The 26,665-nt window shown below is 45.5% G+C and overlaps 2 protein-coding genes across 5 annotated transcripts in view; one reads left to right on the top strand and one right to left on the bottom strand.

Moving 5' to 3' along the window:
- Positions 1-8,992: 8,992 nt before the first annotated feature.
- Positions 8,993-11,895, bottom strand: gba3 (glucosidase, beta, acid 3). 2 transcript variants are annotated; one of them, XM_037262973.1, is made up of 7 exons: positions 11,730-11,895; positions 10,881-11,105; positions 10,682-10,701; positions 10,340-10,612; positions 9,789-10,229; positions 9,555-9,678; positions 8,993-9,491 (listed from the first exon to the last, which is right to left on the bottom strand). In XM_037262973.1, exons 1-7 carry the CDS (start codon positions 11,782-11,784, stop codon positions 9,289-9,291), a joined length of 1,341 nt encoding a protein of 446 aa, XP_037118868.1. In that variant the 5' UTR covers positions 11,785-11,895; the 3' UTR covers positions 8,993-9,288. The 2 variants fall into 2 exon arrangements, with proteins under 2 accessions (XP_037118868.1, XP_037118866.1); XM_037262971.1 differs by having other exon boundaries at positions 10,340-10,701.
- Positions 11,896-15,506: 3,611 nt separating this feature from the next.
- Positions 15,507-26,665, top strand: part of adamtsl3 (ADAMTS-like 3) — a 32,614-nt gene continuing 21,455 nt past the window's right edge. For all 3 annotated transcript variants that reach the window (XM_037262952.1, XM_037262951.1, XM_037262953.1), the window contains exon 1: positions 15,507-15,655. In XM_037262952.1, the coding sequence (XP_037118847.1) occupies positions 15,599-15,655 (57 nt within the window). In that variant the 5' untranslated portion in view covers positions 15,507-15,598. The remainder of the gene's footprint in view (positions 15,656-26,665) is intronic.

Raw genomic sequence — 26,665 nt, 5'->3', positions numbered from 1 at the left:
CAGACATGCGACCCTCCCTGTTACATCTTCCCGATTCTCCCGAAGCTGTTATTGTGAGCTCAGATAACTACATATTGTTCCTTAAAAACGCTGGGGGGGGATTATTTGCACCTTGCAAGGATGAAAGCCTTCTCGCAAAGGCTGGCACGGACTCAGGGATCAATCTGCTTGATAGGATTTGCGCCGACGTCTGCTTTGAATATCATTTCTGTCAAGTGGCGTGCCGAGTGAAGCCTGAGAAAGCAAACAAAGAGTGCCGGAGCCTTCAGACCCAAAAGAAAAACTGCATTTCTACCAGAACCACTTTGCTGACTTAATTCAAGTCAGTCTAGAATGCAATTAACCAAGTGACAAGCAATTTTGATCAAATACCATGACTTTAAAAAAAAAAATCTCAAATTTAGCAAAGATGCTAATTGGTAAACATATGAATTTGTGCAGATGACTACAGTGCAGAAAGAAAGTATATTATTTTATTCTTAGTATTACTATTATTATTATGATTATTACTATTATTATTATTTAGTATTACAGTAGAGTACAATAGATTATTTACTGTATTTATAAATAATTTCAAGATATCATTACATCTGTGTCAGTATTACTTTTGTCCACTAGGGGTCGCCATCCAAAAATTCTACCCTGTAGTATCTGTGACGTTAAGTGTGTGTTGCTTCAAATTACATTGCATGTAATTGCCCTGGGCAAGATAGATGGACATGATTGGACCCAAAAAAAATAATAATTCTAACAAGTGGTCGTAGTGGAAGCCATACGCGAACAAATGAAGAGAATCGCCTCTTGGAATAAATTCATTTGATTTATGACGGGACGAAAAGTACCATTTATCTTGCAAAATAATGTAGGTCGGCGTTTGTGATGGTTTTGGCAGGCGGAGAATGACGGTCTTGCCGGACCTGACCGCTCACCCCGGCTTCCTACCGCATCCACAAACGGAGTTTCGAGATGCCATTGCAGATAAATTTGATGAGTGCCAGATTGAGGGAGCAAAAGACCCCCCCGCACCCCCCCTGCTGTGCATTCAAATTGGTCTGCTCAATTTGACAAGCCACTGTAGAGAAATTCTCCAGGATTAGGCAGCGTGATGTTGTTTATTTATGCGAGATCTTTTCAGCGCGCTGTCGGCGGTGACAAAACTCCTCTCGGGGCGGGAAAGAGCTGACCCTTTTTATGATGCGCTCATCCTTCATCTCGGCCACGCCGGAGACTCGGCTAATGCGCGTGTGCATGTGGCCATTCCTGAATGCCTTCAAATCTAATCTTGAAGGGCAGCGTTATTAATACACTCGACCTCTTTTGTGCTAAACCTCCGCGCATTCAAATGCAAAAAAAGAAAAAAAACGCCCGCTCGTCAAAATAACGCCGTCAATACGCTGCTGCTTTAACTTTGGGGCAAATAAATCCGTTGCGGTTTCAACTTGCTTCTATTCTCATTTTGTATTTTCCGACGAATGCGGCTCTCCTTGCCCACACGAGAGGGCATCCCAATACATTCTCACGCCCCCCCCCTCCCCCTTGAGGGTTATCCTAACTACAAAGAAAGATGAGCGTGACGCTCTTCTTTCCTCCCCTGAGAAGTGAGGCGGGGTTGAGGCTATTACTTCTCATCAAAAAGTGCTTGTTTGGTGATAATAAGGGTCGGGGATGGAAATCTCAGCGTTAGGGAGAAGGTGAAGGAAGCATGGGAGGGGGGGAGGGGCGCTGGGTGATACCTGAGGATGCAAGGGTGGAATCCTCCCATTGCTTAGACAAGCGTTTTTCTTTGCGAGGCAGAGGACGGCTTAGCCCAGAAATAGCAAAAGATAGGACACAGTGTTATTAAGCACGGTTAGAAGGGTGAAATAAGATAACGAAGAGCGAATGTGCTAGCTGTGCAATCCGGGCCAGGGGAACGAGGAGATGGGGGGGAGGGGGGTATTTGCTTGTTGGCTCTTGTAAACATGAAGGCAATATCATGGCCGCCAATGAAGTGCATTGGAGTCATGCTGTGTATTTTATCCGGGCGAGGTCATTTGGCAACGTTGAGCCCAGAGGGAAAGTCGCCCGCCGCCGCACATAAATTTCCATCTCGCGCTCAACGTGGAACATAACTCAGGTGGGGAGAAAGTTCACGGCGTACATAAATTTGGGGTCAAATGTTACAATTGCGCTGGGGCGCCGCCGCACTCGCCCTTATCAGCCCGCCGCCGCCGTCGTCGCTGCCCTCCGGAGGCGGGCCTTGTTTGTTTTATCTGCCGTCACGGCACTATTTGAGTTTGACACGAGGTTCATGACCACTTCAATTCGCCTCGCCGCTATCTGATGATTCCGTCGCTCACCCTGCCGCTAATGTATTCAGCCGAGAGCGCCGATACCTGTCGGACACAACGCTCACGTTCAAGCCGATTAGTCCGAAGGTCCCCTCTGCACCCCCTAACCTCACCCCTGCCCCTTGCCTTGACGTGATGAACGTATGCGAGCTGTGTTGAAAAAACAACAGAATTGCATCTACAGTGCTACCTTGACTTGCATGTTACGGTCAATGAAAGCAAAAAAAAACAAGAATAAAATTAAAGACCATAAAAGAGAATCTAAAGGAAGAATCTGAAAATAGTCTTGGGAGAGATAGTTTTGAGGGAGGATTCATGCCTGCAAGGGGCGGAGCCTAGGAAGTGACATCACAAATTGGAATCAGGTCAACTTTTGTTTGCGCGTGAAAACTCCTTGTGAGTATTTTCATTTTGTGCCTTTCAATACAACAGCAGTGCATCTGCAAATGTGGCTCTTCTCTCATGCGACTTCGTGTAACGTGTGCCTTTAAGGGGCGTGGCTTAGTTAGTGATGTCAGTAACTCCAACTTTCGCTCCCATTGGCGGTGATTCTCGTCTTTCCGTCTCAGCCCATAGAGGCCCAAAGTTTCACTTCACTGGAGTGTCGGCGTATCTGTCGCTTGCAACATCAACCAAGTGACGGCCCGCGCTGGAAAAACCCCGCAAGGTGGGGCACGCTCAAGTCAAGGTAGCATTGTACAATGGATGCTCAAAAGGCTTAGCCCGGGGTAACGGAGGTTCGCCTCTTCCCGTTCGGCTCCGATTTTTCCGAGCGGGGGCGCCGAGCAAAGTGGCGCCTCGGAGACGGAGAGGACAGGGGAAGACAAATTGAGGGAGCGAAATAAATATCTATTTAAAAATAGCCTCTCAGCGTGGAGAGATTTGAAGATATTATCCTCAAAGGCTGCTGTGAGTGAGGCCGCGAGACGGGAAGGGCTGTCGACGGTGAAATATGGAAGGCGCGGATAGTCCCTGACAGCCTTTGGCTTTTCCTGATAGCGCCGCCGCCACAAGCTGGCTACGGTGATCCATAGACTCTTTGTGGGGACTTGTGACATAAATGCTGAGGGCGAGATGCTGAAGATCCCTCGCTTCACCCCCGCATCATCCGGGGGAGGGGGAATTTTTCTGCCTCCAACACACGGCGAGGGTGCCGAGCGGACCGACTTGCCCTTGTCCCTATTCAATTTGACAAGACAAAACAGCCTTGGGGGACTTTGGGCTCTATTTTCAAATTGACCATTTATAATCAGTTTTCTAAAAGGAGACAGTGTTGTTGCGGGCGGACGGGTCGATACGACGGCAGCGTGTTGTCACGAGTGTCGGCAGGTAACACGAATGAAAAACAGTCGGCGGGGGAATTGACCTCTTCAAAAGAGAAAAGGGGAAATGGAAAAGCAGATGTTTTGTGGAATTATGCACCACCTCACTGTGAACCCACACGGGCATCGGAAGTTGGCATCAATTTGACAAGCAAGTGTTTTTTTTTTGTTTTTTTTTAAAACACCTGCAAGGTCACGCCAGTTCGGACGCCGCGCCGTCGCTGTTGTGGCATCTCAAGTGGATCACTTATCTTTGACCCACCAATACTATAACGCATAATAACGATGACCTTTAAGATTTGGCACCATCCATTGTCACCTCTACGCCGACCGGCAGATTTGGCGAGCCGTCAAACGGCGTGGGCGGCGAGTCATTGACATTCCCCAGGTGGAGCTCCGCTTTGGCTGACGTGGTCACGCCGAGCCGAGGCCTTTCGCCGCGGATGAGAGGTCGCCGGTCCGCTTTGCATAACGCCGCTCCATTTGGGGAGCGCCGCTTGAGCGGCTGCTCAGCGGCCCGTGGCCCGTTGGCATTTGAGCAGAGGACGTCGGGGCGGAGATTGCCTCAGGTGTCAGAGTGGCTTGGAAGACGGCAGCTGGAGGTCGTTTGTCCGGCGCATTGATTCCACGGTGAATGCCCCCCCGCACCATCTTTTCATTCTCTCGAAGCATTGATCCAAGAACCTTCCACAATGCCGCACGGGGGAATCGGGAGCGCGGGTGTCAATGTGGCATAGCTTTTAAACAAGCAGATTTTCAATCGGGACGCCGCAGATCGCTTTACAAAATAACCATTGTGCTTGGAGGTCATTTGGACTCACCCATTTAGTTATTGGGAGGGGGGGAGGGCATGAGAATTGACCGTCTCCTGGCATCCCTAAATGCTCACCAAGGCAGATTTGCCATGCCTTTTAGCATGTCACCCGGACTATGAATCACGACTATAGACGATTTTTTTTTTTTTCTTACCTGGTCACCTTAAAGGCTTTTTCATTACAGTAAGAGGAAGGAACGATGAGGGTGGGAGCAGGGCTTGTGTTTGTAGAAAAGGAGGGTCGGGGAGTCGCGTTGGGTGGGTTGATTACAATAACAATGGGGGCGGCCCCTTCCAAAAAAAAAAAAAAATGCCATGGCAGGGGTTGAGCGCCTCTCATTTGTTTCAATAAGGTAAATTGATTCCTCTGTCCTCTGGTGCCATTTGCATCGCATCCATTTAGCATTTGTCGGCCCACTCTCCTCCCACGCTTTGACACCTGCACACACACACACCCCGTGGAGGACACGGCAACATCGATGGGGACGTGGCAGTCTTGTGGGAAATGACAACATTGGCAATATTATGACGGGTTATTTCGATTCAGTAAATAAGAGCAAAGTTCCCTTTTAAGATTTGAGACTCGCCCATGTGTGACTCTAACAAAAACGTTTCTGTGCCCGCTTCTCCGCCACGGGCACACTGGGAGGTGCGAACACGTTAAACTCCCCACATTGCAACCCCATCATCAGTCAGCGTCAGGGTAGATAGCAAAAGCCGTCAAGCAGATGAGTGACGAGCAGACGCGTTACCGGGGTGCCCGCAATCGGCCCGCGGGCTCCGCCTGGACACACAAGCTGGCTGCCACATTTCCGCAGTGCAATCGACATGCTAACATGTAAGCCGTCAGACAGAGTTAGCGATTGTTGACGGGGAGGCCGTGACTGTTAATTTGCCATTAATTGGACCTTATTTGCAAAGAAATGCAGCATGACATTCCGGTGCGCCACCAGATGGTGCTGTTGGTATTGCGGCTAAAATGCTAAACAGTTGATTGTTCCTTCGGATGGCATTACAAACAACAAAAAAACAGCTTTAATGCTTGTGTTGCTCTGAAGTGGAGTCTCTCTACCGAAACCAAATCCTCGTTAAGCTTGTTACATACAAAGACGAGCTGACTTCTTTTGTCAAATTGGAGACAAAAACTATCGAGAGAGACTTGAAATACACAGTGCTGCCTCAAAATACGCATTTTCTGTAGCATTAAAAAGGTTCAGGTCCTCTTTGGAAGAAGCTAGTTTTGTGACCATTGGATGTTTTGAATATGAGTGGATGGCAATGACACATGGGGTCCCTCAAGGGTCAATCCTTGGACCACTTATGTTCAGCCTATATACAGCAAATTATTCAGAAGGCCAATGTTGGCCAATCATGGCTATGCAGATGATTTGCAGAGTCGATTTAAGGATTGCATTCTTCAAGCAAACCAAGCGAAGCTTATCCATGCTTACATCTCCAGTAAACATTTATTTATTGTAAGTCTTCTGACTGGATTCCATCAAAATAGCATCAAACAGCCGCAGCTCATTCAGAATGCTGCCACTTGTGTTCTGAAGGATTTTTGCCGCTTAATGTAAACATCGGCAAAAAGCTCCACAAGGAATAAGGGACTCCCCGCAAATGCCAACCCGTTTATGTTTAGCAAACACTTAAGCGGCCCGCACCTGCGGTACTCGGCATAATACCGGCGGAGGCCCCCTCGACTCGTCCCAGACAATTAGCGCTCTCCCTCGGATCAACAGTTGTCGGCGTCGGGAGCGGAGGGCCCTCCCGCTGCGGGCGTGCGGGCGCATGAGAAAGCACTTCTGACTTCTATTAAGTGCTGGAGATTAAAAAGGCGTCTGGTAGGTCGGGTCGGGCCGGTGTTCATTTAAATGCATTAGCGGGGTCCGAGGCGAGATAATTCTCTCATTAGCGCCACTCAAACCCTGAGTGACAACACGGGTGAGAAGGGGAGCATGTCGTACAACACTTAGAGTTAATTAGGCCGACGCGTCTCGGCTCCTTGTGCCGCTGCCGCCGCCGCATTCCCCAATTTGGACAACGGACACCGGGGCTCCGACCGCAATAATCCAGCAACGTAAATTACAGATTACTATTATATAGGGGATAGTGCCAGGAATTGGGAAATAAAAAAAAAAAGTATAATAAAAATAAAGAAAATATAACGAAAATAAATAAATAAAATATAAAAAATTAAAGAAAGAATTAAAAAAATAAATTAAAATCTAACTTCTTACAACCCAGGCTAAAGTTAGGTCCGCCCCTAACGTGCATAGCTTGTCTCTCAGTTGAGATGCATCACTTCAACATGCTTTTTTGTCACTAATTCCTACTTTGTATGGCACAAGGTTTTCGAAGATGTTTTAAAACCAAATTGTTCTATTTTGTCGCTTTAATGCATGCTGGACAAAACTCGGTCAAAAAAAGTCGGCATAACAAGTCCGCCACTTATCTTCCTGTGTTATTGACATCATCACAAAAGATAAGACGTCTCTCCCGAGCTTGTTTCCCGGGGAGATTCCAAGCAGATGTATTTTTGCTAACATTGTGTGTGAATATTGGGAGCACGAGGTTATTCGCACGTCATTAGTCGCTCGGATTCCGCCCTGATAACTACAAAAATCACACTTTCTATTCTTATGAAGCTCCTATAAATTGACTCTTTTCATTTTTTCGGGGCTCCCGTTCCCTCGCGCTTCCCGTATCATTGTTCCCACGAGACTGTGTGTGCTCGGCTCATTTGCCAACACACACACACACACACACACACACACACACACACACAGGTAGTGGTGGGGGATGTGCACACACCGTGAATACAAATTCCTGCACCTCCCTCGGCCAAGCTTGAATATTCTAAGGGGCTTTGAATTTCTCAGGCAGGTCCACGAACCCCCCTGCCCCAACTCCACCCCTCCCTTCCTCAGTGGTGCCATCAAGCTCAAGAATTTTGTTAGCCGGGGTCATCGGCATTCCCAAAAGGGACTAGGTGTGTATGGGGGGGCTGCCGAGGTATTTCTTCTCTGCATGGCTTTTTGTCATAATTCCACTTCCTGTCTCCCAGGCAGAGCCCCACTTAACCCCCACCCCACCCACTTTTCATAACTCTGATGTCACGCTTGCGACATCCAAACACGGCTCAGAAGACTTGGGAAAGGAGAGCAAACATTTCCGTGTTCGTTTTGCGCTGGCGTGAATTCTCTGCAAAGTAGGTCAATGGGATTGTCAAAGTTTTCTTTCTCTCTTTCCTCCGCTCGATCGCAAATGAGCAATTGGATTGAGATTTGGGGGAAAGGAGTGGCCGCCGTTTTTTTTCATCTAGAAATGGAACCAACAATCTAATTAGAGATTCCTAATGGGAATATGCAAATGAGGCTAATCGGTAAATAGAAAAAGGTAATTATTTGCCGCAAGTTGGAGAGCGAGAGAGCGAGAGAAAAATTTCAATTTTGGAGTTCACGATTCCCTGCTAAATTATTAAGCTAATTTAGAATAACGCAATAAATCCTGAATATTTCCTGATGCTTGTCCAATACAAATGGCCCTGCCTTAATAATTTGCCAGATTGTTCCTTGGGGTAAATCTCCGCCTGCAGCCGATGTGATTGAATGTTACAATTAAAGGCACTAATTCATTGTCAAAAGCAACTTATCTGCGTGCGTGATATATCTGGCGCTTAATTGGAAAGCACATTTTCGAAATGCTTTCCTCTTTGACTCTAATCACAATAAATTGGCTCCGAGTAATGAATTCAAGTGCGATATTTGAAGTTTGGCCGTAGGAGTGAATGATTTCAACGCTAATTGATATTTTCCTTCGAGTGCCGGCGGTTAAGCGTGACGAAGGCGAGACGAGCGGACGCGTGTTTATTTAAAGGAACAATCGGCCTCGTCGTCTTGCTCAGACTCCAACGGGGGGGCGCCTCGGATATTCAAATATGCGCTTCAACTTTGGAGCCCGCAGGAGCCCACAAAGAAGTTGGATTATTCATGGCTCCACAATAGCGTGCCGTTCATCATAAGACAAAGGAGAATCTCACTGGCTTTGACGTAGATGGAGAGAGGCCACGGGGGTGTTATTATTCACACGTGTGCAAGAGGGGGGGGGGGGAGGAAAAAAAAAAAAAACGCACAGCCAAATGGGTGGCACCGTGCACCATGCTTATGAATGCAAATAAAGTCTCTCCGTAGCGAATATAAATGACATTTTCTCCCGAGCGGGAGCATGAATATTAAGTGTTGTACACCTATGATGCATCGCGCTGCTTATTGCGACACTGACAAGGTGCGTTCCGCGAAAGGCCACGCGTCCCTGAAAAACAGCACTCCTCAGTTTGCATTCTTAATGATTTGCAATGAGAAGCACGGCGGATGAGTTGACTGTCAAAACGTTGAACCCAATGTAACATGATGCAGTTTGAAAATTGGGTAATTTGTTTTTTTCCCCTCCGCAAAAGCACCGAGTGTGCTACTTGGGCTCCCTCTAGTGGTACGTGAAAGAATCAATGCCCAAGTACAGTTCAGTTGTATTTAATTTTTTCGAACAGTACAATTTCATTTAATCTTTCATAATTTGTTGTTTGGGTATACTTTTAGCTGATGTGAAATACATTTTAAGCAAATCGTCAAGTATGATTTGTTTCCGAGAGTATTTTATTTGATGGTATTTGGTGTAAAAAGTTTGAGAAGCACGACACTAAAGAATCAGTGTTCTGGTTTTTCCATATCTCTGAGTGAATGTAATTGGTTGTTTTTCTATAGAGTATGTAGCCAAAAAGTGACCAATTTAAAAAAAATAATAATAATTGAAGGCATTGGCCTCATTTAGAGTGCACACCTTTGTATTTTGAGATGATCTCCGCATACTCCAATCCAGAGCGGTATATCGTTCGCCTTCTCTCAGGGTCGGAAAAGTCCACGTGGAACAATCCAAAGCGGAGATCGAATCCGTCTGCCCACTCAAAGTTGTCCAGAAGTGACCAGGCAAAGTAGCCGCGGACATTGACGCCGTCTTCTCCGATAGCTGCACGGAAGGGAGGCATGTAAGAGTCTGTCCGCTGACCCCCAAAAAAATCAGCTGTGGTACCTTTTTCCACTTCCTGGATGGTTTCCTTGTAAAACTCGCCACGCTGAGCATCCTCCATCACCAACGGCCCCGTCTGACAGAAGCCATTTTCTGTAATATAGACCACTGGGTCGCCAAATGTGTCCTGGAAAGGTGAAGGCCAAATGGCAAAGTCCTCAAAGCACCACAATGCCACCAGATGGCGCCAAAGTAATATAATACAGGAAAAAGAATCCGATTTTGTCTCAGCCTTACCTTGATGTAGTTGAGGAGCTTGCGCAAGCCACACGGCACCACTGCCAACCAGGGCGCGCCACAAATACTCCAATTGGGATCCAAGACATCCTCCGTGTCCCGGTCGTGTTTCATGCAAATCCGTCGCTGGCCGACGCATCCGTGTTTGACCTTTCGAGATGTGTAATAGTTCAAGGCAAAGAAGTCGGCCGTGCCTAACGCGGACGGCTCGTCCTCAGAGAAGGCGGGAAGTCTCGGGCTACCGTCGTAGCCTAGATTGCTGCTCTGAGCATCGATGGCAGCCCTCATTACGTCCGGGTAATCCCCGGTGACGAAGAGCGGCCACGCGAACCATCCCAAGGTGAAGGCCAGGGAGCGATCTGAAGCGGCGACATCTGCGGCGTGCTCTGGGCGAAACGGCTCGAACCAGTCACTGTTGATGGCCAGGGACACTGCACCACCCTACAAAAAGTCCTTCCAACATTTTAGTATGTCCTTGAAATGTGTCTGGCACCTGAAGGGAGGTTCAACCATATTTCAAGCTAGCTGGACGTTAAGCTTTTCATACGCACCTGCTTTGGCCTGTAGAGCGAGTTGTAGCTGTGCCAAGCCATAACGTGGCTTCGCAACATGTTATGAGCGGCCAGGTAGGCCGTGGTTCCCGCTTCTTTCAGGCCCGGCGCGTGGACGCCGTCCTCGTGGCCGTACTTGGCGCACACGTACGGCTCGTTGATGGTGAGCCAGAGTTTGACACGGTCCCCGAACGTTTGGAAACAAAAGCGAGCGTAGCCGTCAAAGAGGGTGGCGATGGCGGACGCTTTCCAGCCGCCGCGATCCTGCAGGGACTGAGGCAGGTCGAAGTGGTAGAGCGTGACCATGGGGGACACGTCACATGACAGTAAATCATCAATCACCTTGTTGTAGTACTGGACACCTATGGAGAGACCACATGGCTGCTCTTACAACTAAAGCCTGACTGATTCGCTTTGAAAATAATCTGAATTTGTGGGGAAATTTTAATCAGTCGATTGATAGGTCTTCAGAATATAATAATTAAAAAAAATTTGTCTGGTTCTTTTTGGGCTTTGGTTGATCCGTGATCTTTTTTGGTACCTTTTTGATTGACATGTCCGGTAGTCCCATCAGGAAGGAGGCGGGACCAGGAGAGTGACAGGCGGTAGTGGGTCAGCCCGAGTTGCTGGATGCACTTCAGGTCTTTTTCCCACAATTCATAGCTGTTGCAGGTCACATCACCTGTCTGCGCACCGCACACATGGCCCTCCTCATGACAAAATGTGTCCCAGATGCTCGGACCCTTGCCGTCTGCTTGCCAACCCCCTAGAACAATTTGAAAACCCTTGATGAATGCTTTGAGGTTCATCCTCCAAATTCTTGTTTTACTATTTAAATGTAATGTCAATTTGACAAAATGACTATCTTAAACAATAATTGTTTTTTTTCTAGAAATTTACACATAAGAAAAATGGCAAGACAGCTGCAGATTTGTCTTGGAATAACACCTGTTGTAACTTTGAGCTATGTCAACTCATATTTCTCGCAAAATATTATTTTTACAAATGTGAATTTACTAAGGTAAAATCTATGAAAGAACTGGAATAGAAATTAATTAACGCTAATTAATGTTATCAAATGCTCCCATTTCAATGTCTTTAGAGTTATTTAATTCAATTACTCGCGACCACTGGCATGTTTTTAATTTGTTGTTGGTTATTTATTCTTTCATTCATTGTTTTTTATGATTCTTTTTGTTTCATGTCCATTGCATTAATTGTAAGCATTGATAAAAAGTTAGATTGGTGAGGAAAAAACCAAATTATTATTTTATGTATTTACTAAGTCTTTTTTTTTTTTGTAAATTGAGGATTTTAAATAAAGATTTCTAACGGAAAAAAACTAATAATAATCAATGATTGGTCGTAGCTGCGGAGTTTGCGTCCCTACCTTCAATCTGATATGCTGCAGTTGCAGCTCCCCATGCAAAGTCACTCGGAAACATGTTTTTGCAGGTCAGTGGCTCCAATGCTCATGATTAACTTTACAATTAGTTGCATTTGTATTTTATTTGCGTACAAAGCGGGTAGCCAACGCGACAGGCTAACAACCCGGAAGTGTTAACCAGTGTGACGTTTTAAACGCGGAGATTTCCACAGATTGATATTTATTTAGCTTTTATTAGCGTTATGTGATGCGTAGTGCTAGACTTAAAACGTGAGGCAGTTGTACAATACTACCATCTTTGTAAATATTGAGAGGGATTATTTACATCGTTTAATTAATGACTGAATTTGGGTACTTTACGAGTGTCTGTGAAAGCAGCATAAGTGGTGTGGGTGGTTTTCCTGCGCAATGACGTCACTAGCTCATTTGCTTACGATGTAAAGACTAACTTACTCAAATTCTATTAAAACACAAAATAATATATATATTTCTATATTTGGGTGTGTACATAACGTCTGTTTATAAAGTTTTTGAAGTGTTTCTCTGATGTGACTCAATGTTTTTGTTTGCACTAAAAGAGTTCCGCCACAAGATGGCAGTAAAGTCTAAAAAGTGATGCCTGGTTTAATAGAGTCTGGAAACAAATGATAGGTAGATAATGGTCTAAAAGTAAATCTTCATGAACAAAGAATATACGTGAATGGATTTGATAGGTCCGTTTTTCCTAAATCTTGGTGCCTGTGGCCTTTCCAGTTGCAATGGTCCTATAACTTTTAACACCAGATGGCGCTGAAGCAAACCAATTGAACATTTGGAAACCTTGCTGGGCGCTTCATTCTGAAATACGTCATGAAGGTGCAATTCCATTGTAAATATATATTTAAAAAAAATCTGTGATAGTATTAATTAGGACCATCTTATGCACATATATGAGGTATTTGAATCAAAGCAGATTTGCTTGTAGTTAATACAGTGATGAATAATGCAAGTGGGGTTACGCAGGATACCAAAATAAGTCTATTGTGGCTCTGCTCTCTAGTTTCCACTGTCCCTGTGTGGCAGTTAATGGAGCTGGGTAACAGATACCTGCGTGTTCCTCTCCTGGGAAAGCGTCACCTGCTGTCAGAAAAGGCTACAGTGCTTCTTAAAGCTTTGACACCAAATTTTTATGCCCTAAAAATACATATGTAAGATTATTCTAGTCTTAATGCGGTTTGACTTTCAAAGGGACTAAATGACAACTTTCACTGGTTAACTGGAAGTACCCACTGAGAAACTCAATCAACAGTGCAGTATGTAAGCTGTGACCTCGTGACCACCCTGGGAATGTTTTTTTTTTTTTTTTCTTAAGTATTTTGTCAACAAGGTGTAAAAAGTCTCCGTATTGCGCTGTATGCTGACCTCCAAGTCACGAGAGAGAGAGGCGAGGAAATAACCCCCCTCATAACTCGTCTCAGATTTGCAGATTTGATTAGAGAATCAAATTAAGAACGATTCGCAGCTAAATGTTTGCAGAAAACAGCTGCTTAAATAGCCACTTAGAAGGAATTAGAAAAACATTTTTGGGGTTGGCAACAACACAGGCAATGTCTTTGTTTTGGGAGTGTTAAAGGCCCCCGACCGGGCACAGACGGCGGCCAAGAACAACGTAGCTCGCTTGCAAGCGCTCTACCTGAGCACCACGTGTTGTTTCGTGTCGTGCACGCTATGCAAACGACCACCGCGTGACCCTTTGTGCCTCGCTTATAGCTCTTGAACCTGCCCATCAAGAACGTTTCGTGATGATCCAAGCAAAACACAGCTGTGATCATTAATTTTGACTATCTTGCCTGTTTCAGTGCACTTGCATCGGGGGCAGTAACTGAGCAGAACCAGTGAGTGGAGCGCCACCTACAGGTCAGACATTTTGGAATTTTAGGATACTGTCATGCGACGAGACATAATGTCAGTAATTCATGCAATACATTTTTGTTTTTAATTCAAAAAAGACTTTTGTTATTGGCCTTTGCTTTTTTTGTATTTGGCTGTCTTGAATGGGTAATCGTGTCTGGATCTGCCCCTGCGGTCGCCTTTCCAACATGCTGGAGTGCAAAAACAAACTAGCCGCTGTCCCATGAAGGGCCATGTAGCTGGCAAATTCCTGGCCCCGCTCTTTGAACACATGTGACAAGCAGCACTTTGACTCCCGGCCCAAACAGGGACTGATCAAACAGCTCGCTTGAGCTTGGCCTAAAGGGGAGACAAGCGGGTTACTCATGAGGGTCGGGGGGGGCTGACCTCCGAGAAGAATTTCCAGCGAGGAAATCTCCGCATGCTGCGTACATACTCGTACCGTCGTATGAAAACAAACCGCGGCATCTGATTGCCTTGAGAGAAAAGTCGGCGGCGATTAAGCATTTCCAGCGGCTAAAAATACCGCGGCAACCTAGGGAAGTTCATTTTGATCCCGCTTGTAACATGAGGATGTGGCTGAGCTATTCGCTCGCCGCTCTCAATGTCAACTATTCATGATATTCGCTGGTGCAGGGGGGGGGCAGGGTCAAAGTTCAAGAGCACCTTATGAATTTGCCATGAACAAACCCCGCCTTTAAAGAAATATTTCCAGGATGAAACTTTAGGGGGTTTGTCTCGCTTTCCTCGGGGTATAAACATTTGCGTTCCTGTGCTCGGCGTGTTAATGGAGATTATCCCGAATTGGAGCCTGCGTGTCAGCCAGCAATTCAGGTGCTTCATACCTCGCATACTTGCACGATTGTGAGCTTGCTCTCGGAGCTCCGACGGAGGCACCGCTCGCTTCGCCTGATTCTTCTGCTTCCAACAAATTAACAAGACAGCGGGGATCTGAAAAATAGGAGCCGATCGTCTTATCTCAAAGCGCATAAATGTTTTTACGAGGGTCAAGCTGACATTTGACCACCTGCACGTGGGAGAGGGTGTTGGTGTCATCCCCCTCGTAAAAAGAAAGCATTTCTGTCATTTCTTTATCGTATCATCCACAGTCAGTGTTTCATAAAATCAAATTCACACTTCATCACAACAATGATTCAAGCAGGAACAAGTTGAGCTTAACTTATTAGATAAAAACATTTTATTTTACATTGCTTTGCTTTTGTGTCTCGTAGTCTACTTCTATGTCAAGCACTAATTAGCTTGTGCTAGCTAAAAGCTAATCAGAGTGATCAATTTTGACCGTATCAAAAATTCTTCATTCAGTTCTAAATTTTGCCTTTAGGTTAAAAATAGGGAAAAATAGTATAAATAAAAAAATTCCTGTAGGTGAAGGCGTGGCCTGATTATATAACAAATAAAAGGGGGGGATATGGTTACCCCCAGCCACCATTTAACTCCGTCCCTGGGCACAGCTGCCTATTAGGGTTTTCCTTACTTATTCTTTTTTCCAGGCATCTTTCTTTTCAATCATCCAGTCATTTTTCTATATCCATGTGTCCATTCGCAGAACCAGAAACTCATCAGCATGCAATTTCAAAGTTGTCCCAAGTAATGTTTTGAACTCATGCGTCAGTGCGTTGATCTCTGCCGTCCAGGAGCGTGTTTCTTTAAGAATCTCTCTCTTTTCCTCTCTTTTTTTTTTTTTTTTTCTTGACTCCTGCCTGGTATGCAAACATAAATTGAGCAGTAACGTGTTCGCACGAGAGCAACATATCTGAAAAATGTTACGTCAGCCGCGCGTCGTTTCGGAGCGGTAGCTGCGCTGAGTCAACACCCCTCCCACCTTCCCTCCCTCCAACCACCCACGCCCCCTCCATCCACGCCCCCTCCACACTGTCACACACACGCACAAGCACCAAGCAGAGGGAAAAGAGACGCGTCTCCCTCCATTCAGTGTGCAAACACGCGGAATTCAGGGAGAGATGACGGGGGGCGGCTGGGGCGCAACCGGACTGCTTCTGTTCGCGGTTTGGGTCAAGGTAAGGTTCGAAAGAGCGCACTTGTGTAGTCAAGAAAGGTCTGATCATGACAAATTACTTTGTTTGAACAATGCACAAGAGATGGGGACGGACGTGCTGCTGTTGGGGGAAAAAAAAAAAATCTGCAATAACAGAAAACTGTTGATTATTCTCCTGTTTTGAACGTTTCATGTACCAAAAAATATTTGTTTATCATTACCAAGTTAGTCAACTGTACTATTTAACTTTTAATTGAAAATGGATTTGGACGCAAACTTCTGGCAATGCAACCATATATCTATATATAAATCACATATATAAATACATAACTGGATGGAGAGAGCGATAGATAGATAGCGGCCCCTCCCCTTTCCTACGCGTCGTATCCCCCAGGAAGGCGCTCAAGTCGATGAGACGCCGCACGCGTCTCATCCTAATCAGCAGCGTGTGTACACTCAGCGCCTACTAATCGCCTCTCCAGCACGTTATCTCCCCTCCCAGGCGGCCGCGACAGGTGCCGAGAACTCCTCACGGTGGTCCGGCCTTGGTTTCGTCCGCTCTTAAATCACTGAGCGTCTGATATGAAGGCCGTCATCCGGCGCTGTCCTCAATAGCTTTTTCTTTGAGACATTCTACAGCCGGTGTCTGTTTTTAGCTCACGAAATTTCCAGAGAACTTCTCGCTGAGGTGGCGGCCAAAACATGACGAGATGCACGGAGAGCACGAATCACGCATTCGGTGACTTCCGATCAACAAGTGACCCTCTCATGTCAGGTCATCGCCGCGACTATTCTGGCCTAAGATGAAAAATGAGGCTCTATACTTTGTTTGGTCTTTGGAGGTCCTCTTGTACGTGATTTGCGTGTGTGGGCCAAGTGGCCTGTGGCTCTGACCCTAAATGGAATACACCTTCCTTTGTGGGTGACATAATGGCATACCTTCAGCGAGCCTCGGAGGGCTCTCACGACATTCCCTCGATTCGTGCAGCCATGCAGAATCTTCCCGGAGGAGGGGGAAGAAGAAAAAAAAAAAGGACAAATGTGCCCTTTAGAAGCAGCTATCTGCGCAACAATTTCTCTTCTGTCACAGTGCCGGCCGGGCCACCACAATTCCTTTGAATGATCTCGCTGGAATTCTCTCAAGGAAGTCGGCCGAAAGAAGCAACAAATTGTCGTGTTGATTCAAGGAAATGGAGCCACTTAACGTTTGAATGCCGCCTCCAGGAAGCTGATGGCGCGATCCAGACCTTAAAAAGATAACCGAGTTACTTGAAAAGTCAAGTACTGTTTACTTGAGTTAACAAAAGCTAGATTGCAAATGTGGAAGTCATTTCAAGTGTTGATGACAAAGACGGATTTTTATTTCGCTTTGACGATTGTCTTTGTTGCGGGACGGAACGGAAAATGAATATGGAGACGGATGGGCCCAGATCGGGCACTTCTCACAACATCTGGCTTGTGATCAATAGACGGCTGGAGCAAGTTTTTGGAGTGTGTTAACATGAAGGACTGCTTTCAGTTACACAACAAAAGCTTTCATTCCCATCCCATTGTTGCCATCTGGTCTTCATCTCCGCCGGGTGTGTGTCATGTCAAGCCAAATTGAAGTGGTACTTGAACGTTTCACAGTGTTGCTGGCATTCTCGCGTGAGCGACTCCGCTCAAGGTGTGCCCGGATGCTCAAGCGGGCGTTTATTCCATTTGGACGGAAAAAAAATGGCAAAGGCGATGGAAAATGGGAACGGGGACAGGGCTCGTCAGTTGAGACACTGGCACTCGAAGTTGTTGTGCAAATTTGATACAGCGGTGCCTTCACTTGACAATTTCGAGCCAAAATTGGCGTTAGGAGCAAGTGTGGAAAAAAAATGGAGCAATAAAGTACATATTGTGCATTGCCAAGAGGCCACCAGTAGATGGCAACGTTACAGCAGAAGGGGCACTTTTGTTCCTCCTGGATAGTTTACAGTTGTGTGACTTGCAGGTGGTTGCCCCCCCCCCCCCTTGAACCCTCTTGTGAGCACGCTTGTTCCCTCAGCAGGAGGTTTGCTTTCTCACCATCCAGCCTCTGGCGTTCCGTCCCCATGAAACATGTTGGACTCCATCTGCCTCTTCCGTCATTGCAATGGAGCGCCGTTGATTTATTCCCGTTTTGTTTGTCCCGAACTGCGTCATCTGCTCGGCATATTTTTTTTTTTTTTCACGTGGCTCACAACTGGAGCGTCCCCCTCGCCCGTTCAGCTCTGCCCCAGCCTTGACCTCAAATCCCTTCTTCCCAGGGCAGGAGCTGCAGCGGGAGCACTCGGGAGTGGTGCTAACGAGAAGGGGGGATCACCACCCCCCCGACGGGAGAGGTCAAATGAGAGGGAAGTTGAGCTTGGAGGTGTGCGAGCAGTCTTGTCAAAGTGTTGAAAACGGTACTTGGGAGCGTTGTAAAGTTCGGGAAAGAGGCCCCATTTGACACTTCAAAGGGCAGAACGAGGAAATAATGGATGAAAAAGGTCAACAAGGAAGTTGAAATCGGAGCATGATTAAGTGGCTATGATTTGTCCTGGTCACATTTGTACTAGTCACATTTGTACCATGGATTATTTCAATCAGGAAAAAAATATTTTTTGCGCTGATTACAGATCTGCCTTTGTTTTGTTTTTTTAGCTCATCAGGTTTAAGAATAATAATAATATTGATAGTAATTACCAGAGTCGATTTAGCTTAGTGCTAATATATATGGAAAACGCCATTTCCATGCTAATGGTTAGCATCAATAGCAGCCGTTTCAGAAGAAACGCATTTGAACACAAATGGTGGAGCAACACATTTAGACATACGGTATATTTTAACGCTATTTTTTTTTTTTATCTTATGGCAGCATTAAATCACAATACACAAACAGTTTAATTCTTTATATTTTCTTTAAAAACAAAAAAGCGCGGCAGAGTCCTGTGAAGGATGTCCCCAGAGCAAAAAAGGCCAAGTCAAGGAAACGTACATGAAAGCGTGTCGCGCCGAGCAGATAATCTCGCAGCGTCCCGGAGCGAGGGAGCCGACAGGCACTAATTCCAGATTCCGTGACGGCTTGGAAAACAAATAGAAGCGCGGCTATCTGTCTGCTGCTGTGAGAGGGCGGAAAGGAGATTGGATTGGAGTGTGAGAAATGGACAAGGGGGAGGACAGAAAGGCTCAATCTACTGCTAACAAGATTGCCTGTGTGTCTGGGCGACTGCTTGGGTGGCGGGTCATAGCGCCGGGCGTTCACTTATCAATAACAAACCTTTTTCACCATGTCTTGAAGCAGCCGTCGGAGAATCGATGTTTTCTAGTCTTCGGTCGGATGAGCATTTTGACGTCAATATCAGTTGACAGCAGAAGGCGCTATTCGGTAGGCCCCTCAGAGGAAAACAGAATATTCTGCTTTCTTTAGGGGGTTAACATTTACGTGTCAAACGTGTTTTTTTTTTTTTTTTTTTTTTTTTAAATACATTATTTTCAGTAAATTAGCGTAGCGATCAATGAAGCATGTTTTTTTTTAAAGTGCTTATATCAGGTGGCAACTGGGAGCATAATTTTAAAGACCTTAGCGTGAACTTGACTGCCAACTCTTTGTGACCTTTTTTTTATTATTATTTGATGTTTTCCAGAAGCCCGCAGCATGTTGTTTCAATGCTGAGCAGTGATGGACGTTTGACCCGTACAACAAAAAAAAAAAAAACGCGCCCGCTGGCTACTGTTGTTTCAAGGCATTGACTCACTTGACGGCCTTTGTCCGTGCGTGGCGCTAAATTTAAATGCCACTGAGGAATTTCGTCCAACCATACCGTCGTCTGATGACTTTGCCCGAAAGCTCGTGCTCGCAGTGATCTCGGTGGGGGACAACAACAAAAAAACATCTCACGTGTCCCCGACGTGTTGGAATTTGTCCTCTGCAGTAGTCTTCTTTTATCCCCTTTGCCCTGCTCCTGTTTTGAAGCAGAAAGAAAAAATTAGAATTGTTGATTTCAGCAATATCATTTTTTTTCCAAACAGTAAATAAAAACTTTTTGGTATGTCAATTAATTTTCACATTTTCTGAGAATTCGACCTAAATATACCCCCCAAGGTGCCACCGAATGAGTAATGTGCCAAGCAAACAAATGTTTAACAATCGTTTTGCCAATGCGGGGAGGAAGGAATGCGTGATTTAATTCTGACTGACAAAGCAGGAATGTTTCCACTTGCAAAAAATGTTTGCAGGGCAAGAATGTCTTTTTTTTTGTGTGCATGTGTTTGTTTTTTAATAGAAGTCGTGTGCCTGCGAGAGGCTGATTGGCAGGAGAGGCAAAGCTGGAATGTGCTTCCTGAAAGCGGCTTTATCCCCATAATTGTTACTGTTAAATCGTTACGTGATCGGCAGGTTGCCAGCTAGCAAGAGACTGTATCGTGATACCATGCACACTGTATTATGTGTTCTTAATTCCCGCCATATTAACGTGGGTGACATTTAGTACTTGGCACCAAGAATGGCTCAAAGCCAAAATGAAACTTTTACAACGCCCATTGGCTTCATGTAATTGAAAGTCTTCTGCAACGCATGCTAATTAGCCACAAAATCCTGGCAGCTAGCCACACGTAAATAAATTAGGCAGTTTTTTTTTTTTTTGCACAACGGTTGAAGTATTTATTGCTTTTTCACCCACGCCAGCGAATGCGGTAGCTCGGTAATGAATAATCCTTAACCGCTCGTTAATATCACAACATTTGCTAGCTTGAAATAGCTGTGGCTAATTTGTGGCTACTTTACGACACCGAGCTGGCGGTTTACGCAGCAAATGGGCGACGTTCTGTATTCGCCGCAATCATGTGACACAGAAAAAGTGAGAGCGCATTTGTTTAAATCAAGTAAAAGATGACGTTTTCCCGCACTGATTGATGGACCCGTGCGATATTCTTGCGCTGACATGCCCCAAATCTTTGCTCCGAGCTTGTCTTCTATATCTGTATTTTCCATTAATTGTCTAGTTTTATGGATGTCTTGAAGCGTATGACACTAGCAGCGCACAGATGTAGTTTTGTCGTAAATCCTGCTTTCGTGTCATCATACTCAGCCTCTCCCTTTTCCTGGAACTAATCGATTTCTGGTTTCCTGCGCCTCACTGGTTGGACTCTCCAAATGGATGACCGCCGCTTCTTTTGCTGGCCCTGCAGCGGAGTGGGAAGGTCACTGAGGTTAAAATGATTTCCACTTTTTGAGTGAAAAGGATAGAGAGGTGTTTTTTTTTTTTCAAGTTGGCATCCCGTTGCCAGATTGTTAGGTTCAATATATATTTAAGGTTGTGAGTTTTACTCGTGGACCCTCAGTGAACCCGCATGCCCGAGTTTATCTGGATGACGCAAGAGAATCGGGGCAGATCCAGCACTTGTGTCTCATCAGTTTCAGGCACACCCAGCTGTTGTCATAATTCTCCCTATTTGAAAGGCCTTCTGTGTTTCTGTCATCTTGGACAATCCGTGTCATTGGACGAGAACAGGATTGATCTTTCTTCGGTCGGATGGGTTCCACCCTCCACTGAAACTGCCCTCATAAACCATGAGCACGATGAACTGAAAAGCAGAACCATAAAACACAAACACAGTGGCCGCTTTGGCGCCCACAATCTGCTCTAAAACTCCAAAACATACTGTCCAATCACACCTAATAAAATAAATCCAGACCATGGTAGGGTGGGATCAGTAGGATCTAACAGGGTTACCTTGTCAGAGCTTTTATTGAGATTAGTTGGGACTTCTGCTTCTTGTTGCTCTGTAGCTGCTCTAAATCTGTCTGGTTCCGAAGCAAAGTTTTTGAAGAAGAGACAAAGTGTCCGGCAATGACCTGTCTCCGACTCACCTAACAGGACTGAGGTCTCAAGGTTCTGGTTGTTCTTGATGGAAACTTGAGAGACCGGTCATGGTTTTCAGATCACAACAGTGCCCTTTTTGTTGATAGTTTCTGGATTTATAGGAAAGAACAGTATTTACCATCTTGGTACACTCCATCTCGTCACCTCTTGACTTGACATACTGTATACCCTTGGGATCTTTGTGTCAAGTCTGGAAAGTTCCCAACCCCACAGAATGCGTTGCCATCTGTTCGACGCGACAACTAAGGCCTCATTGAACAGCATTGTAAGGCTTTTGATGGCAGAAACAATTTGGGGGGCTATCAGGTTGGAACCTGAGATGCCAGAGCAAGTCCGAGCGTGAATATCTGAACTGAGTATGTACATTTTGCAAGCTTGTTTTGGCTGTTCTACTCATTACTACGATTACAGGTTACCGACTGAAATGTCTGGAGGTATTTAGGGAAGATTCCTGACAGTCTTTGGGAATGTTAGGTGTAACGGTATTCAGTTCCTTGTTCTGTGTTATCAGCACTGTTCCAAAATCAATCTTATATTTGAGGGACAACTTCCTCTGGATGTTTTTTTTGTCAATACCATTTCGCTGACCCTCTAAGCTGCTCGGCTCGTCATTGCCTTGTTGTGTCTTGCTTTAAAGATTCGGCTTTGTTTTCTGTATAGCTTAAGCAGCTCAAGACTTTTAGTGAGTTTAACCTGCTTGTTTTTTGAAAGGGGAAGGACAGGGTTAGGACAGAAGCCAGGGATTCTTCAGCACGCTTGTTCTGTAGCTATGCCCAAGCGTTGCCAAACTCTGCTCCCCACTGAGATGACCCTGGGCATGCGCTCCAGCTGTACAAACACAGCCTTATTGCTGAGCACACTCGCATGGTTAAACTGAGCCAAATCCAATTATTTAGCTAGCCTTGACACTCCCCCCCTGCACCCTTCTTTTATATATAATATAAATTGATACATTTTGTAATATTTCAGTAGCACCTAATCAGCCACCATGTTCAGAACATGAGCTGCTTTGCCAGGCTAAACAAGCCTGACAAATTTCTTTCTTGTGGTTCCTCCAGCTTCTCCCAACATGTTAGCTTTGAGCTAACGCTAGCTTGTCTCTTTAGCCACGTGTTTAGAAGAAGAATACCAAAGTCAACAAAAGCAGCTGGCTCCCGAGAATCATAAGCACCCAGGCAGTTTTGCTACCTTCGATCTTCTTAATTTAAAGGCCGGCTGTGCTTCAGATGTCAGTGCTGTAATTTATGCTAACGCTCCTTGTTGCCAGCCATAGCATGAGAATGACAGGGAATGATTAGTCAACGTACTGGCAATCCTCAAACCGACTACGCCGACGTTCCAGACACGTTTTTGGAATGTCTTTTAACTAAACCTTTAATGTGTTTTTGAAAGCAGGTCTCTCACTTCGTAGGGTACCTTTCAATGATGTCGTCCGAGCTAATTGTACCCTGTGGGAGTAACACTGACAAGACAGTCTTTGGACCTATTTACACCATTGGACCGGTGAGAAAAACCAAAGCGTCTGTGATCTCGATAATGGACCATCAACCTTTGCCGGTTATCATACGAGGAACTTCAGCAAATTTCTGAGCACATTTTGCTCCACAATTGGAGTTCGGCAGTGAATGCAGACGAAGCGAATGTTGCTGCTGGCAAAAAAGCCAGCTCAGGAAAACTCAACAGTACAAACTTCTTGGCCCCAACGCACTGGTACGGGAATCTTCACAGATCGCATTTTATACTTAATGGTTCTTGCTTTACGGCGCTGAGGTTTCATTTCCTTCATTGAATGTGGTCGTGATTTGGGCCAAATGCTTGCCAGTTTTGTTCTTTGTGTATTTCAGAGAAAACAGCTATTCAGGCATCGGTCTACTGGGAGGTCTGGCGTGGGCAGATTGCGTAGGTTTTAAAAGGAGACGAGGTCTGTGTTAGGGGAACTGCCATGATTAATCCTGCAATGACTTGCGTTGTGATGGCACAAGTGAAATTGAGCGAAATAAATCCATTGACCAGAATTTCTCATTTGGGGAATGGTACTGTACGGAATGGTGTTTTCCCTCGCATGCTGTTACTTACAGCTCAAGTGATAAGATCATTGAAAAATGACTGACTTTGCTCCAGAAATGCCTCCTTCAAGGCAATTTTTTTTTTTCTTTTCAAGAGGAATTTTATTAGTGTTATCTCTCAGGTCAGTACGAACCTGCGGAGCAACTCCTACTTATCTCTTGATGTCTTCAGACACGTTGATTAAATTGAAACTTGAGATGTTTCCAGCGTGCGGTTACGAATAAAGCTCGGATTTTGAATGGGCTGCCGTTTTCTTGTTGTGGTTTTCGTACGCTGCAACATCATCAATCTTTGTCGCTGCTGTGTGGTCTTGAGCTCAGCGGCTTCCAACCACACCTTGCTTCATTAGTGCTTATAGCCAGCGATTGTGGTTATTTAATGCAGCCACAGCCAGGCGAGTAAGTCAATTGCATCTATTAAACTGCAGCACAGAGTTTTGCTCACTTGCCAAAATGTAATCGTGTGAATGCTTCCAATGTTAATGTGATGGACTGGCCTGAAAACCATAAACACACTTTCACACTTTTTTTTCCCCCAACAGCTTCAAATCAGCCTCCCCTCTCCGTGGAAACCTTTCTGACTCGTTCAAAACATGGAGTTTTTAAAATCGAGATGATTTGTCGCGAATATTGCTCAATACGAAGTAACAGATGCAAATTGTTGCATCATCGGCGCCAATTGGCTCGACCTGATTTTGATTTAATTGGACGTTTTTGGTCTCCGCAGAGTCCTTCATCTCTACCCGCCTATATTGAAATGAATAACTTTCTGAAGCTTCGCTTGGCGTGAAAGCGGAATGATAAATTAGTCAATCTGCTTTTGGACCCGAGGACAGAGGAGATTTCGGCAGAGGAGCGAAAAGATGGATGATTTGGGGGAAACAAACTCAGGATTGTCCACCCTGGCTCGCTTGAGTTTCACATCCTTACATAATCTCCCGCCTGCGTTACATGCCGCAATCCACGAAATGCGGAGCCAAGGCCATCAATCACGGCGAGAGTCAGTAGTCAGAAAAACAAGTGGTCTTTTTTTTTTTTCGTATTAAGTGGGTGTGATGGAGCATGCATTTTGGGTGGATGTCATAGCAAAAAGTCCGAACAAAGCCTTCCAGCTGCCTCCTTTTGAAGCTCGGGAGAACGTCGACAAAGCCAAGCCGATGCAAATGAGCGAAAGAAATACAAGCAACATCTGTGAATTTTCCTCTTTAACTCCTTCAGTACCATTGACGACTATAGACGTCTATGTGATTAACTGGATGCGTTTTAATAAGCGTGTAACTTGAGTCGACCCGAGCGAGGCTCCCGCCTTTGACTAGACGTCCTTTCAGGAAATGACAAGCGCCGGTGCCGTCCCTGACATCACCGTGGGAACCAACGCGGGCCTGTCATGACTTCCTGCCGCTGATATGCACTTTAAGCACCAAAGGGCCAAAGGTGTCAATTTCCTCCGCGACACATGAAAGCCCGCCCGATCCTATGAACCCTTCCTCTGTCGCTATGCAAGTTTTAGCTTTGCGATTGGGCGGTTACAAACTTTTGCTGCTGCTGCTGCTGTTTTGTGAGCTGTCAAAGAGCTGTTTTGAGGGCCTCATTAAAAAGCTCCACATTAAATATAAGACCAGCTATTACCGAGCGGGACGTGAAGTTTAGTGCTAAATCTATTTTGGACGTGTGACATTCTGCCCGGCTACGTTAATGGCTTCTAAAGGCCTCCGGCGTGGATTTCGCAGCTCTCTTTGTGTTGTCCCACCACATAATCAGTTCGTAGCAACTTGGCGCCCGCAACACGTGGTGGGCAGGTGGGCTGAATCTCAAAAGGAATTATGCGATTAGCTTATGTTACACTCTTTAGTCAAATGTTCACGTTGCTTTTTTTTTGGTGATGAAGCGCGATTTACAGCAGAGACGACACAGCCGGTATGAACATTATCGTATTCGCTCCCCTGTTTGTGTTACAAGCCGATAGTTTGCGGTCCCGAACGCCGGCAGATAGTTGAAAAGAAAAAAAAAAATGGCCGCCGACAACCATCATAAAAAATGATGGATGCTGTAAGATGAGTTCTCCAGTTGCCTTTTACCCCCCGCGCACAAACCTTTTACGCTAATATTCTTTATGATGCTTCTTTGAGGCGACAGCTGCTGCAACAATTACCTCACGCTTGCCCGGGTTTTTCATCCCGAAGGTGTTTGATCAAGGTTGAAGAATGGATCGTCACAGTCGTTCTCGAGCCCTTCCCGCAAAGTTGGACGCATCGGAGGAGCTTTATAAAGAATCCGTGTTGGGCCGACAGACGAGCCTCAAGAGACGGAGAGGTTGAAAGGAATCTGGCAGATGGGCTGAGAAGGTTTTGAAGAAGATTTGTAAGATAATTAAACAATCCATCAGGAGGCGGAGAACGTGATGAAAGTGCTGCTTCGCTTTCTCGTGGCGAATAGGGAAAATTGGAACCAGGAAGTAAGCCAGAACTCTCTTGGCTTTTCGTTGTCTTATCTGTTGCAAAATTACAAAATAGCCTCAAAGAAGTTCTTAATCCCAAGGTTTCATCATCAAGAGTGGAAAAATAGATTCCAATATGGCATACGAGAGAAAAAGCTTCTTTTTATTTCCTCTGACGAGATGAGCAGCGAGGGAGAGGAAAAGAAGGCCGCAATGTTTCCTCTTCCAAAATGTGTTAAGTGAATACTTGCAGAAATCCCAGATTAGCAAAAAAAAAAAAGATCTTTTCCTCTTCAATTTCATTCAGACAGGAGCCAGTCTTCGAAAAAAAAAAACGGCCTGTCCTTATTCAAACGTTGGACGTGAGCCTGCTTGTAACACAAATCCAGATTTTTGCTCTCTGCTAGCATGCTCGCTTTCTGGCTCAATGTCAATGAAATAACGTAAAGCTGCTGTTCACTTTCTGCCTCCCTGCACGAGACGTCATCAAAATGAGTCGTTGACCTTGTCAGCTTCTTCACTTGACCTTTGTCACACAAATTGATGTCGCAAGAGCTGTGATGTCATCACGGAACCGCCGTCCGTTCTCCAGGGGCTGTTTAGTTTGAATCGTTAAACACTGGTGGGCAGGGACGACACGCTCGGGTGCGAAGCTG

The sequence above is a fragment of the Syngnathus acus genome, chromosome 10 (assembly GCF_901709675.1).
Source record: "Syngnathus acus chromosome 10, fSynAcu1.2, whole genome shotgun sequence".
Lineage (NCBI taxonomy): Eukaryota > Metazoa > Chordata > Actinopteri > Syngnathiformes > Syngnathidae > Syngnathus > Syngnathus acus.
This window is presented reverse-complemented; position numbering and strand designations above follow the sequence as displayed.

Bases quoted from the DNA above. Each gene is read 5' to 3' on its own strand.
- gba3 (XM_037262971.1), bottom strand. From the start codon at position 11,784: ATGTTTCCGAGTGACTTTGCATGGGGAGCTGCAACTGCAGCATATCAG. The intron at 11,106-11,729 runs GTAGGGACGCAA...AAATTGTTCTAG, and splicing joins TGCAGCATATCAGATTGAAG to GGGGTTGGCAAGCAGACGGC. The intron at 10,702-10,880 runs GTACCAAAAAAG...GTCTCTCCATAG, and splicing joins CGGACATGTCAATCAAAAAG to GTGTCCAGTACTACAACAAG.